Source organism: Rhinoderma darwinii, chromosome 4 (assembly GCF_050947455.1).
Source record: "Rhinoderma darwinii isolate aRhiDar2 chromosome 4, aRhiDar2.hap1, whole genome shotgun sequence".
In the NCBI taxonomy this organism is placed as follows: Eukaryota; Metazoa; Chordata; class Amphibia; order Anura; family Rhinodermatidae; genus Rhinoderma; species Rhinoderma darwinii.
In genome coordinates this window covers 121,461,921-121,475,863 of record NC_134690.1, presented here as the reverse complement: position 1 = coordinate 121,475,863, position 13,943 = coordinate 121,461,921, and the positions used below count along the sequence as shown (strand labels likewise).

Here is a 13,943-nt window from a genome sequence, read left to right as displayed (position 1 = left end):
CAATACACCATTTGGTTGAATACTATATGCAATTCAATTACTTGTCATTGATGTTTCCCTAAGTCACGTTTCTTCCATGAAGCAGCTGCTATAAAAGCTGTTTCCTCGGGCCTCTATCAGTCATCAAAAGTGCTGCTCGCAGGTCTTCAACACGTACTGTAGTATTTCACTGCTTGGTAAGATTATTTCCTTCGTCATAGTGTGTCTTTCAAAGCCCAGATCATGTCCAGTGAGATGTAAGTCCAATTTTATGAGATCCTGGAGTATTCTACTCTATATTATTGTAATTCTAGAACACTCATGTTTAATGTAAAAGTCTCATTACAACAACCTCTGTCTATATACCCTATTAGGTGATTTCCCTCTATGAGCCACAGTGGATATGAGTGGCTCTCGCTCTGACGAAACCAATCTGTCCATGCATGATAAGCTGGCTACAGTATAAAATGAGATGGGTCACGTCTCTGCCAATATACTGTGGGGAACATTTATAAAAGATGCCACAAACATTTTTCCTGGCTTAGATATGGACTTGATAATGGCTACCATAATTCTAAATTATTTGGTCACATAGTTTATATGGCACATGCAACATTTTCTGTGCCAAAAACTAATGGCCATCTTACATCAGGTGTACTTTGCAGATTATATTTTATTGTCTTTGCACGTTAGACACACGTTGGGTATATTTTGGGCCATTTCAGATGGCAGAAAACTGTTTATGACTTTCTATAGTTTACTTCAATCAGGTTTTTGTTATCTGATGGTCAGAATAGCATAGTATGCTACATTATACTATCCAGAAGAAAATAGGAAACTTGCCGAACATATTATCCGTTAATGGGGGAAAAAAACATCCTAACATTTTATACAGTATCCCCTAAAGATGGAAGCCATGACGCGAGTGCGAACCGAGTTTTACCCTATTGTACTTTGAAAATGATTTAATAATATGTCTGAAATGTACAGCATAATAGGAACACACAACTGCTTCATATTATACACACACGGCCTGTTCCCATCAACCAACGGGTGCCCAACAGGGTGGTGGAAATCGTTCAGGCCATTGAAGGAACGTACAATGTTCCTGGAACTATTCTATGGTGACACGACTGTTGTGCAATGGTATAAATAAATTCCTCTGTCTGGACCTGGTCTGAAACATTAAGAAATCTGTTCTCTTTAAACAACACAAGTTGGAAATTCTGACATGACACGGAATAGGTCCTTGTACTTGTGCAGTTGATTCAGACTATGTCAGACCTTTATCAGACCAGACGACCATTCCTGATATATAAATGTCTGATAGATGTGGATACCAGCTCTGGGACCCGCACCTGTCTCGAGGTCGAACCCACCACATCCACCTAAAGACCCAGGGGAGAGGTAGTCGGGATTAAAGAAACAGCCTAGTTCACTGTGCTACACTATTTACATAACTCCCATTGAAATTAAAGGAAGTTATGGAAACAGCGTAGCACAGCAAACGACACTGTTTCCGGAACTTGAGCGATACATAGATCACTGTGCTGCGCTGTTTCCGTAACTCATATTCACTTCTACAGGAGTTATGGAATCAGCATAAAACAGTCAGTAAACTTGGCTGTTTCTGTACTGCCGGTCTCCTCTCCACTGAATCTCTGACCGTTTGCTGCGGCCAGTGTCCACCTCACCAAACGAGGTCGGGAGACCCCCGTTATCAAGATGGGCGTTGGTCATAGAGCAGGGACCCACATTTATGGCACATTCTGTGGATATGCTTAAATAGCCTCTCTATTCTGGCTCATATAGGGGTCCCGAGCGAAGTGAGACAGTCCTTTAAATATCTACACCTTAGTATTTTTGCATAGAACACATTCTCTCAGACTCAGGGGACCTGACGACAACCCTTATCCCCTACCAAAACATTCCAACATGCAATCTTGCTTCATATCCCTGTCTGAATTCATTGGCACCACACTAGAGAAGAAGCTGGGCATGCCATGTTGTAACATATTGGCTCTCCAGAGACTTCACAATGATATTATATGCAAAATGGTGACATATTTGTGATGTCTGCTGTATATGTTGTTCAAAGAAAAAAGGTTAGAAAATGAATATTAGGCCACTGTAAGTAATTGATTGGGATGAAAATGGAAGGAGACAGGTTGTGGAAAAGAAGCAATATTGTGTTTTGCTATTAATAATGCGGTAATGACAGGCAAACTTGACCAACTCTTTACTGTTTGGCAATGTCACCTAATGGAATTTCCTGAATACATAACAAGTGTTAATGTACAAAAGTAAATACAGAACACAACATGCGACTTGAGCAGTCATCCAACAAAAAACCCAAGCCCTCAAGTTAAGTTTGTAAATATTTATTTTGGAAATCAATTGTTGCTTGACACTTTCTGTATATTTTGAAACACTGTCTCCTTATCAGTGTTCATTGTCCAATATTTCACCTTTGTATTAGACTGCAGAATGAGGCCTCATGCACACGAACGGAAAAACGCCCGTAATTACGAGTCGTAATTACGGCCCGTAATTACGGGCCCATAGACTTCTATTGGCCACGGGTACCTTCCCATATGCTTACGGGAAGGTGCCTGTGCCGTTGAAAAGTATGGAACATGTCCTATTTTAGGCCGTAATAACGGCACGGGCAGGCCCATAGACGTCTTTGTGGCTCCCGTAGTTACGGGTGGCTACGTGTGTGAACCCGTAATTACGGGAGCGTTGCTAGGCAACGTCAGGGGATAGTCACTGTCCAGGGTGCTGAAAGAGTTAACTGATCGGCAGTAACTCTTTCAGCACCCGGGACAGTGACTACCACTGGAGTTAATAGTATTAAAAGTTAACTTACCTGCTTCTTCCTCCAGTCCGGCCTCCCGGGATGACGTTTCATCCCATGTGACCGCTACAGCCAATCACAGGCCAGTCACAGGCTGCAGCGATCACATGGACTGCAGCATCATCCAGGGAGGTCGGGCTGGATGTCAAAAGAGGGACGCGTCACCAAGACAACGGTACGTATGAACTTCTTTTACTTTAAATCGCTGCAGAAACTCTGCCCGAAAGGGCTGCCCCTTCTCTATTTCCAGCACTGATAGAGAGAAGGGGCTGTCGATTAGTGCAGAGAAAACGGGTCTGTAGATACTGGTTGAATACTGGTTGAATACTGGTGACAATGGACCCGTATTTACGCCAGTATTTACCGGAGGAAAAAAATACGTTCGTGTGCCCTGTACCCTGTACCCCAGGCAAACATAACTATGTGGAATGGAGCTTAACCCTCCTCGATAGCCCACTGAGCTGATAAAACCAAGTTGCATATCGGTCTATGAGCTGCAATAAATGACAGCATGCGACCTGTGGATCATTGCAATGATCACTAGAGGATATACTGTAAGCTGCCCTTCCCCCATACAACGGGTGTCTGGTAAACAGAAGATTCTGTCACATGTATTTCTAGAGTGATAATGACATTGTTTTTTTTTCTTTTGGACAATTACACTATGGCTTTTATCTAGTAATAATCTATTGCAATATCTTAAATAAAGTAGGGTAAAATAAAACAAATTATTTCATAATTAAAATAAAACATGTATAATGATCAGTAGGGTTACCAAAAAATAATTATTATTTATAAAGGAAAATAAAAGCAGGATAATGGTCATTTACTGCATTGGAGGATGTTCCAGGCATTGTATGAACGTAAAAGACTCAGTGACACAACTGTTGTATAAAGAAGTTCCGATCATTTGCTGAGGGAAGATTTCATACATCATACTCGTGCTTTTATCCTCTTCCTATTGAGAGCTGGAGGCAAACTCCACCCTCCTGCAGCTCTGAACGGACTCATTCAGGAACATCTCGCTGCACTGGCGTCCTCCCCGGGCACACACACTCCTATTATCCCTCCGCGTCTTACCTAACAATCTACTGGTGCTGTGCAGGATGGCCGAGTAACGGGTGCAGGAGATGCTGCCGCCTTGACGCTTGCTGACGTTTATTTAAGGCACGGTGCGTTTTCCAAGAGTTTGGCTCCTGAATGCTTTTTTTTTTTTTTGAGGATCCCGTTGGAACTTTTACTACAGTGAAGATTCAGGAAAAAGAATCGAAGTTTGGAAAATGTTTATAATTTAAGAACCCGTGGAGCAGTATGGATGCCTCACCCACAGTAAACCTTGTCCTATACTAAGAGGATATACAATCTAAAGCAATGTCGGTCCCAACAACTCTTCTGTATGCAAATAGCAGCAGGTTCGGAACAGAGACCCCAAAGTCCCCATCTACTAGATATCTTTTCTGTCTTACACTAACGCTGACGTTGATCGTGTTGGTGAGCAGCATTTATTCTCTGGTGTCCTTGGTGCGGATAAAGAACAGGTCAGCGCTGTCTATGTTAGTGGCGTCCTTGTGTGTGGATGACTTGCTGTGCGTCTTACCTGCGTCTATCTTCATGGTAAAGCAATGGACAAATAATCCGCTTTCCCAGCCTCTGTGCACGGCCGCAGCCTTCCTCTACCTGTTTCAGGGAGTATCAAGCAATTTAAAGGCATCTATTATCATTTCCTATAACTTCTGCACAGCTACCAAGCCAGCAAACTATGAAACGACCAAAACGCCTCCCAAGATCTCCTGGGCGATTGTCGGCACATGGCTGGTTAGTTTGATGATAAGCGCACTGCCGTTTTGTGGTTGGGGTGCCTACAGTGCCACGTCTTGGGGTTGCCTTATAGACTGCACCAGTTCTTATGTGCTGTTTTTATTTGCTTTTTATTCTTTCTGTTTTTGTCTTCTGACAGTCTTCTCTGTCCCTCTAACTCACCAGTTGCTTTGCTCAGATAACCAGGAACAACGACTTTATTTCAATTATAGAGACATTGCTAAAGGCTATCTAACCCCCAATACTCCTCTGGGCAGTAATGCCTCGTCTATGTCTCCTGATAATCCGGCTGCAAAAACCCTGAAGAATTTCAATGAGAATTGTGTGAGCTCGGAGGCTGTGCACACGAGGAGTCTGGGTGACGAGCGGCACTGCACGCGCGGGATGAGAGAGAGCCGGAGCCTGACCGTGCTCTATGCTCAGAAGCGCTTCTCCCTCATACTTGCTCTGACTAAAGTCATTCTCTGGCTTCCAATCATGGTAAAAGCATGCTCTTCTATACTGCAATATATTGTCAATAAGAAGCAATGTATTCTGCATGCATGTCTAGAGATATATATATATATTATAATATATAATACTTGTGGCTTCTCTATCACACTCATTGAAAGTAAAAGCCCTCTTTATTGCTTTTTCTAGTGTCTGCAACCTTGACTTGTCACAAAGGCATTGCTCTGGCATTGAACTAAGGGAGAATATATGTCTTATTAAGGACTTTCCTGTCTGATGGCTGCAGTGATACATATTAGGGTATGTGCACACACACTAATTACGTCCGTAATTGACAGACGTATTTCGGCCGCAAGTACCGGACCGAACACAGTGCAGGGAGCCGGGCTCCTAGCATCATAGTTATGTACAACGCTAGGAGTCCCTGCCTCGCTGCAGGACAACTGTCCCGTACTGTAATCATGTTTTCAGTACGGGACAGTTGTCCTGCAGCGAGGCAGGGACTCCTAGCATCGTACATAAGTATGATGCTAGGAGCCCGGCTCCCTGCACTGTGTTCGGTCCGGTACTTGCGGCCGAAATACGTCCGTCAATTACGGACGTACTTAGTGTGTGTGCACATACCCTTAGGGTATGTTCACACGCAGTGGTTTCAGGCGTATAAACGCCCTGAAAAACGCATAAAAAAACGGAAGCTGGACGCCTACAAATATCTGCCCATTGAAATCGATGGGAAAAACAGCATTTAGTTCATACGGGGCGTCTTTTTACGCCGCTGTTTTAAAAAACGGAGCATAAAAGGACGCTCCGTAAAAAAAAAGTGCATGTCACTTCTTGAGGTGTTTTTTGGAGCTAATTTTCCATTGAATACTATAAAAAAACGCCTCAAAACAAGCTTCAAAAACGCCTGAAAATCAGAGGCTGTATTCTCTGAAAACAGCTCGGTAATTTTCAGCTGTTTTTGACTCAGCGTGTGAACATACCCTTAATGTAAGCAGATATTTTTTGTGAGGGAAAAGGTCCTTGGATGACGTTGATCATTTTGTAAATAATAAAATGCCTAATAATGGGAATATAAGCATTATTAGACAAACCATATATATCACTAGTTCACACCTATACATCAAACACATTAAAGCATAGATATAAAAACCACGGTGGTATAGGGCGAAAGCATGCGCACCATATTTATAAAGCAACTGGACGTCCTTTTTGTTATGAGATAAAACGTAGAAAACATGTGCGATATTTTCTACAAAAAATTCTGACTGTGCCATATGCGCCACTTCTGCCATTTTTATAAAAGTAGAAAGAGCTTAGCGGAAGGCGACAGGGCTGCCTGCAGCCCGACCAATTTACTTTAATTTACGCGAGAAGCTGGTGTAAATTATAGTGCAAATCTACGCCAGCTTGTAGCTGGCGTAGATTTAAATTTCTGGCGCACAGACTGCCGGAGATTCATACGCCTCTTAATAAATTAGTTGCATCTTACTCCCGCCTGGTTTAGATTAACCCCTTCCCGTCGTAAACAACTTTCAGATTTTAATTTAGATTTTTTCCTCCCCTCCTTCCAAAAGCCATAACGTCTTTATTTTTCCGTCGATATAGTCCTATGAGGGCTTGATTATTGCGGGACGAGTTGTCGTTTTTCGTACCACAATTTATTGTGCCATATAATGTACTAGGAAACGGGAAAAAGATTATTTGTGGGGTAGAAAATGAAAAAAACAGCGATTCCTCTATGTTTTTTTTGCGCGCCGTTTTTACGGAATTCACTGTGCAATTAAAACAACGTGTTAACTTTATTCTGTGGGTCAATACGATTACGGTGATACCAAATATATGTAGTTTTTTCTATATTTTTTTTAAACCTAAGTGTAAAAAAGAAAATGTATTTTGTGTCGCCAAATTCCGAGAGCCGTAACTTTTTTATTTTTCTGTCGATTAAGTGGTATGAGGGCTTATTTTTTGCGGGATAAGCAGTAGTTTTTCATAATACCATTTTGGTGTACATGCGACGGTTTGATCACTTTTTATTTCATTTTTTGTGGGAGATTAGGTGACCAAAAAATAGACATTCTGGCGTTTACAATTTATTTTTTTACAGCGTTCACCGTGCGGGTTAAATAATGATATATTGTAATAGTTCAGACTTTTACGGACGCGGTGATACCAATTATGTTTATTTATTTAATTTTTTCACTATGCTCTAGGGGAAAAAGTTTTTTTTTTTAACTTTTAATATTTTTTTTATTGAACTCATTTTTACTTTTTTTATTAGTCCCCCTAGGGGACTTCAACAAGCGATCGTTAGATCGCTTGCACAATATACTGCAATAATAATGTATTGCAGTATATCGTGATTCTGATAGGCATCTACTAAGCCCTGCCGGTGTACAAAGACGGCGGACCTGGGGGTCTTCATTAGGCCCCCAGGCAGCCATAGCAACCATCGCCCCCCCGCGATTGTGTTGCAGGGGGCGCGATGAGCTGTTAGAGGGGCTCACGCCCTCTTTCTAACGATTGAAATGCTGCAGTCGCTATTGACCGCAGCATTTAACGAGTTAAACGAGCGGGATCTCGCTCGAGCGCCATGCCGCTCGTTACTCTGAAGTGTCGGCTGTAACATACAGCCGACACCAGCATCGTATGGAGTGAGTTCACTCAGTGAGCCCGCTCCATACTTCCCCTACCCGGCTATGACGTAACTGTATGTCATGAAGGGGTTAAGACTGGCATGACAAACGCGTCCTAATAAATTCCCCCATTGTGTTACTCTATGAAGCAGAAGACATCTGTATGGATCAAGTACACATTAATTCTACACAAAAGTTAGCAAAGAATTTCTTTGTACATAAGTTCAGTATTAGAGATATTTATCATGAGAAAAAGTGATATTTAAAAAGAAAAGTAGAGCTAGATTTTGCTCAAATTAATGAGTTATAAGGGCATGACCAGACGTGGTGGAATTGCTCTGGACTGTCCGCAGCGGAAATCCGCAGCATACACGTTTTTCCATTGCTTTCCACAGCTTTTTATTTGGGTTCGTTTACATGTTGCGGACAATTCCGCTGCGGACCATAGGCTGCGGTGCGGAATTTGGTGTCCGCAGCATACACTGACTGTTGCGGACGTGTAGCGGACTTGTTGCGGACTCATTGCTGAATTTCTCCATTGACTTCAATGGAGAGTCAAAATTCCGCAATGAAGTCCGCAGATGTTATGTGTGCTGCGGAGCGTATTGGTTTTACTAACATGATAGTTCTTCATTCTGGCTGGACCTATGTATTTCTAGGTCTACAGCCAGACTGAGGAAGTCAATGGGGCTCCCGTAATTACGGGTGACTACGTGTGTGCACCCGTAATTACGGGAGCGTTGCTAGGCGACGTCAGTAAATAGTCACTGTCCAGGGTGCTGAAAGAGTTAAACGATCGGCAGTAACTGTTTAAGCACCCTGGACAGTGACTTCCGATCACAATATACATCAACCTGTGAAAAAAATAGAAGTTCATACTTACCGAGAACTTCCTGCTTCTTCCTCCAGTCCGGCCTCCCGGGATGACGTTTCAGTCCAAGTGACGGCTGCAGCCAATCACAGGCCAATCACAGGCCAATCACAGGCTGCAGCGGTCACATGGACTGCCGCGTCATCCAGGGAGGTCGGGCTGGATGTTAAGAGAGGGACGCGTCACCAAGGCAACGGCCGGGTAAGTATGAATTTCTTTTACTAGGGAAAGGGCTGTCCCTTCTCTCTATCCTGAACTGATAGAGAGAAGGGAAGCCCTCTTCCCCTCAATACGCAACGGCTAGTCAGCATCAATTTAATGCCCATTTTAAGCAGAGCTGCAACAGAATCTGCAATGAAGATTCTGTGCGTCATTGATACGGACAGTGGCGGAAGAAATACGCCACGTGTGGTCATGCCCTTATAGTGTCAAAACCTTCCCCCTACAAAAGTATTAATAAACCTGCCCTATAACAGAGACACATAGAAGGTCCTTCTTTTAAAGGATATTTCCCAGAATTAGTGGGAAAAAATATGTAATATAGTATATGACAATCTCTTTCTAACAAAGCCAGTACCAGTCTTGTATCTAACGTGGATCCAGAGATCTCCCCATTCATTGCTCCAATTTCCCTGCTAGATTTTACTCAGGCTGGCAACTCAGGAGGCGTATCCTTTCTGCCATAGCTCCTCCCCATCCCTGTCATACCTTGTATATGCAGATTGTTCTCTTTCCCTGCCTCTGTCTTCTCTCTTTGACATGCTTTACAAATGCCCCTATTACATGTCTTTTTAGAGGGAGAGCTCAGTCCTATATAACACAAGAAGAGGGAGAGCCTGCAGCTTCCACACAGTGAGAGGATGAGCAGGAGAGGGGAGAGCTCAATGCTGTAAGCAGTGCTGTATGCCGGCTCTCTCAACTAAAAAAAACTGCTGAGTCCCCTGTGTTTTTCTTACTTTGTGAGTCTCTATCCACACTACAAGCTGTTTTTCTGAATAAAAGATTTTTCTTTACTAATAAGCAGAGAAGGCATTTTCTATTGACTGGTTGTAGTTGCATACGGTTAATATTCCCAGGGTTAATACATAATGCAAGCAGGACTTTCTAGAATGTGCCGGGGAGTGATGGCCCTTGTTCCTGTTGCAGATTTCAGCTTTGAGCAAAAGCATCAGCACTCAGATACTGTGGGGGGAATTAACTGTTTTACTTGAGACATGCAGCAACCATTATCCTTATCAACAACATAGGGGATACAGGAATAACCGATACATAAAAACCAGAGAGAATATACAGACCAGAGGAACTACATATTAACAAATACTAACATTTAACACAGCGCCATCTACTGTTCTTTCAATAGAATCCCTTCAGTATAAGCTGCAGCTGTTGCTACATTCCAGCAGTCCCACGTTTGGTGTGATGTGCTATGAGGTGTTTTAACATTTGGTTGGACCCTTGGCATGTAAAATAACTTCTTAAACAACTGCAACAGGTTTCCATTATTTCATTGACAGATGAATGGATTATGAATATACTCGTAAGTCATATCAGCTGAATAATTTATGTGTCTATACAGACGCATAAACTTTTCCAAGATGTCCAACGATTAAATAACATAATAGATCATTTCAAGCATCTAGTCTAGTGCAATTTTAAATTTTAATAGACTCCTGAAATTTCTTTAACAATTACCTAGATATATTGAGATTAATTTATTAAGACTGGCGTTTCATACACCAGTCTTAATATAAAGAGCGCTGTATTAAAATGTGCCTAATGTATGAAGAGGCGCACACCTCTTAATAAACCAAGCGCATCTCTGGCTGTCTGTGCGCAGAAAGGGAAAACTACACCAGATATGAGCTTGTGTAGATTTCCGGCAGTATCTAGACTAAATTATAGTGAATTTGTCAGGTCGCTGGTGGCACCGTCTCCTCCCGCAAATGATTTGCAGAAATTGCAGATTAATAAATTCCTCAGATTGTCTTGTTTTATGAACAAAATGTGAATATTGTTAGCAATAAATTTGTTTTCTAAGATTAATATAAGGGGTTGCAGGGCCGGTGTCAGAACCCGGTGAACCCAGGCAAGTGCCGGGGACAACTGCCCTTGGGGGGCCCACTCGGCCGCCGGGTCCGCTGCCGTCATGCCTCCTTCAGGAGCGGAATCCCCGGCCAGAGCGTTGCCGACGCGATTGCCGGGGATTCCGCTCCTAGCGGGAGCCCCTGACTTCCCTGTCCATATATGGAAAGTGATATCAGGGGCTCGACCAGGAGTGGAATCCCTGAGAAGAGCGTTGCCAACGCTCCCATGCAGGAGGGAGTCCGATGCCGGAGGAGCCCCTGACGTCAGTGTCCATATATTGATAGTGACGTCAGGGGGTTCTCCAGGAGCGGACGCTCTGCAAACGCTCTTGCCGGGGATTATGCTCCTAGAGGGAGCCCCTGATGTCCCTGTCCATATATGGACTGTGACACCAGGAGCTCCTCCAGGACCTGAATCCCCGGCTAGAGCGTTGCCGACGCTCTGGCCGGGGATTCTGCTCCTGGTGAAGCCCCTGACGTCACTATCCATATATGGACAGTGACGTCAGGGACTCATCTGGGAGATTCCACTCCTAGAGGGAGCCTCATAGGCAATAGCTACAGGGAGGGGGTTGTAGTGCTATCTACAAGGGAGTATGTGGCACTATCTATAGGTGTATGTGTGGTACTTTCTACAGGGGGCTGTGTGTTTTTATTATCTACAGGGGACTGTGTCGCACTATCTACAGAGGGCACTGGCATTATCTACAGGGGGTGTGTGGCGCTATCTACAGAGGGCACTGTGGCATTATCTACAGAGGGCACTGTATATATGGGGCACAAACTGGGGGCCTAACTTCTATATGGGGACATAAAGGGGGCCTAACTTTTATATGGTACCACAAACTTGGGGCCTAGTTTCTATATCAGAGCATAAACGGGGCCTAACTTCTATAAGGGGGCACAAACTGCCGTTTTACTGCCGCTGTGAGTTCCCCCGCAAAGGGGCCCACTAAGTCTGGGTCACCCAAGGGCTCACATAAACCTGGAGCCAGTCCTGAGGGATTGTCTCAACAGGACAATCCCTCCTCAAAGCCCCCAGGCAACTAGCTGATCTCTATGGGACCAGAGTAAAACTTTGATGTTTTCTGTGCAGTAGTTATGTTAGAAGTTATTCAAGCCAAGATCTTGTTGGATGGAGCAGTTGCATATCTTACACCTACGTGTCCATAAAGTATTTCCCTCTGCATACCTTGTTATTTTATTTTACTATAAAAAAATAATAATAATGGCCCAAAAATCATGTGGGTTGCATTTTTGACTATTTGTAATGTAATGTATTTATTTTATTTTTAATTCTTGTTCACACAGTACAGTTTGATGGAGTTTTTGATGATATAGTATCTCACTACCATACCGGCTCTGTATAACATCAGAATTGTACATAGCTGTATAATAAAGCACCCATAGTAGTGTATGGAGCCCGGCTGTGCTTCTGTATGCATCCGTATGAAAATAGAAGTTGAATCTGCGAGAAAAAAATTGTGCATTGCTTCTAAGGGTCAATATTTCCGTAAAACAGTGCTTTGCGGAGGCACCAGACAGCGCGTACAGAGTGCCTATAGGAAGCCTTATACTTTTCTTCTCTACGATCCACTCCACTAATAAATATGTAACCTTCGTCTAATGATACATACTTTACATAAATAATGGGGATATTGATCTTGTCAAATGTCTAATGCATTTGTACTTTTGTTATTCATTAAATTGTGTTCTTCAAGTGGACAATTACCATGTAAAATCTCTGCCTTTCAGATACAGATTGCTGTTCAGCACATTGTTGGCTTCCAGAACCTTTCTTTTGAGACATTAGGTTTTCTTCTGACTTTGTTAGCTGCTACCACCACTTCGCTGTTTGTTTTATCTGAGCATTGGAGTCATCTTCCATGTGGCTGCATCATCAACTGCAAAAGGAATGCACATTTTATGTCATCAGAAGAATGCCAAGGTGGGTGGTTGATGTTTTTATCTTACCTAGAAAGATGTAACGTAAAAACAATATATGTATGTTGTTGTGGATATATCAACGGTAAAACAGTTGGCCCAAATGTATGAATTGTTTGATTATTTATTGCTTAAGCAGGGTGTTACATATAAGGTGACATATGTGTCATCCGGCATGTAAATAAAATGGCATGCACCCGTCCATCAGATAAAAGCAGCATTCATTGCACGCAGTTGTCTCTGTATCTTCTGCTTCAGAACGCTGTGGATTGTTGTTGTTTTCCTGTAGCTTTTTCATATTTTTGTAAGCACAAGTATAATTTTCACTTAAAGAAGCAGAATATATTTTTTACTACGTCTTTAAACATCAGAATCATAAGTCAAAATGCAGTATAGGACAATATGGTGGAGTTAGTTAATTTCTTTTACATTTCTCACCCTTTAGATCATTTCATTATCACACATTATTTTATTATGGGTTTCTCTAACTATCATTCTACCTATCCGGAAATGGCCCCTTGGAGAGCCCGTACTTCACAGTTTACAGATAAGCGGTCTAGACCATGAGATGTTAGACATCCATTCTTGACTGCTTCATAGTAGCCATTTCATCTACTCATCCACACATCAGTATTGAGTTTATTGAAAAACACACACACATGTACACAAAGAACACATACACACACACACACACACACACACACACACACACACACACACACACACACACATACATACATACATACATACATACATACATACATACATACAGTGAAGGAAATAAGTATTTGCTCCCTTGCTGATTTTGTAAGTTTGCCCACTGTCAAAGTCATGAACAGTCTAGAATTTTTAGGCTAGGTTAATTTTACCAGTGAGAGATAGATTATATATTTAAAAAAAAACTGAAAATCACACAGTCAAAATTATATATATTTATTTGCATTGTGCACAGAGAAATAAGTATTTGATCCCCTACCAACCATTAAGAGTTCAGCCTCCTCCAGACCAGTTACACGCTCCAAATCAACTTGGTGCCTGCATTAAAGACAGCTGTCTTAAATGGTCACCTGTATAAAAGACTCCTGTCCACAGACTCAATTAATCAGTCTGACTCTAACCTCTACAACATGGGCAAGACCAAAGAGCTTTCTAATGATGCACAAGGCTGGAATGGGCTACAAAACCATAAGTAAGACGCTGGGTGAGAAGGAGACAACTGTTGGTGCAATAGTAAGAAAATGGAAGACATACAAAATGACTGTCAATCGACATCGATTTGGGGCTCCATGCAAAATCTCACCTCG

The 13,943-nt window shown here is 42.5% G+C and overlaps 1 protein-coding gene across 2 annotated transcripts in view; it reads left to right on the top strand.

Annotated features, from left to right (window-relative positions):
- The first annotated feature begins 3,791 nt into the window (after positions 1-3,791).
- The window catches only part of GPR149 (G protein-coupled receptor 149), a 181,321-nt gene continuing 171,169 nt past the window's right edge, over positions 3,792-13,943 (top strand). For both annotated transcript variants that reach the window (XM_075861525.1, XM_075861524.1), the window contains exons 1-2: positions 3,792-5,134; positions 12,451-12,643. In XM_075861525.1, the coding sequence (XP_075717640.1) occupies positions 4,208-5,134; positions 12,451-12,643 (1,120 nt within the window). In that variant the 5' untranslated portion in view covers positions 3,792-4,207. The remainder of the gene's footprint in view (positions 5,135-12,450; positions 12,644-13,943) is intronic.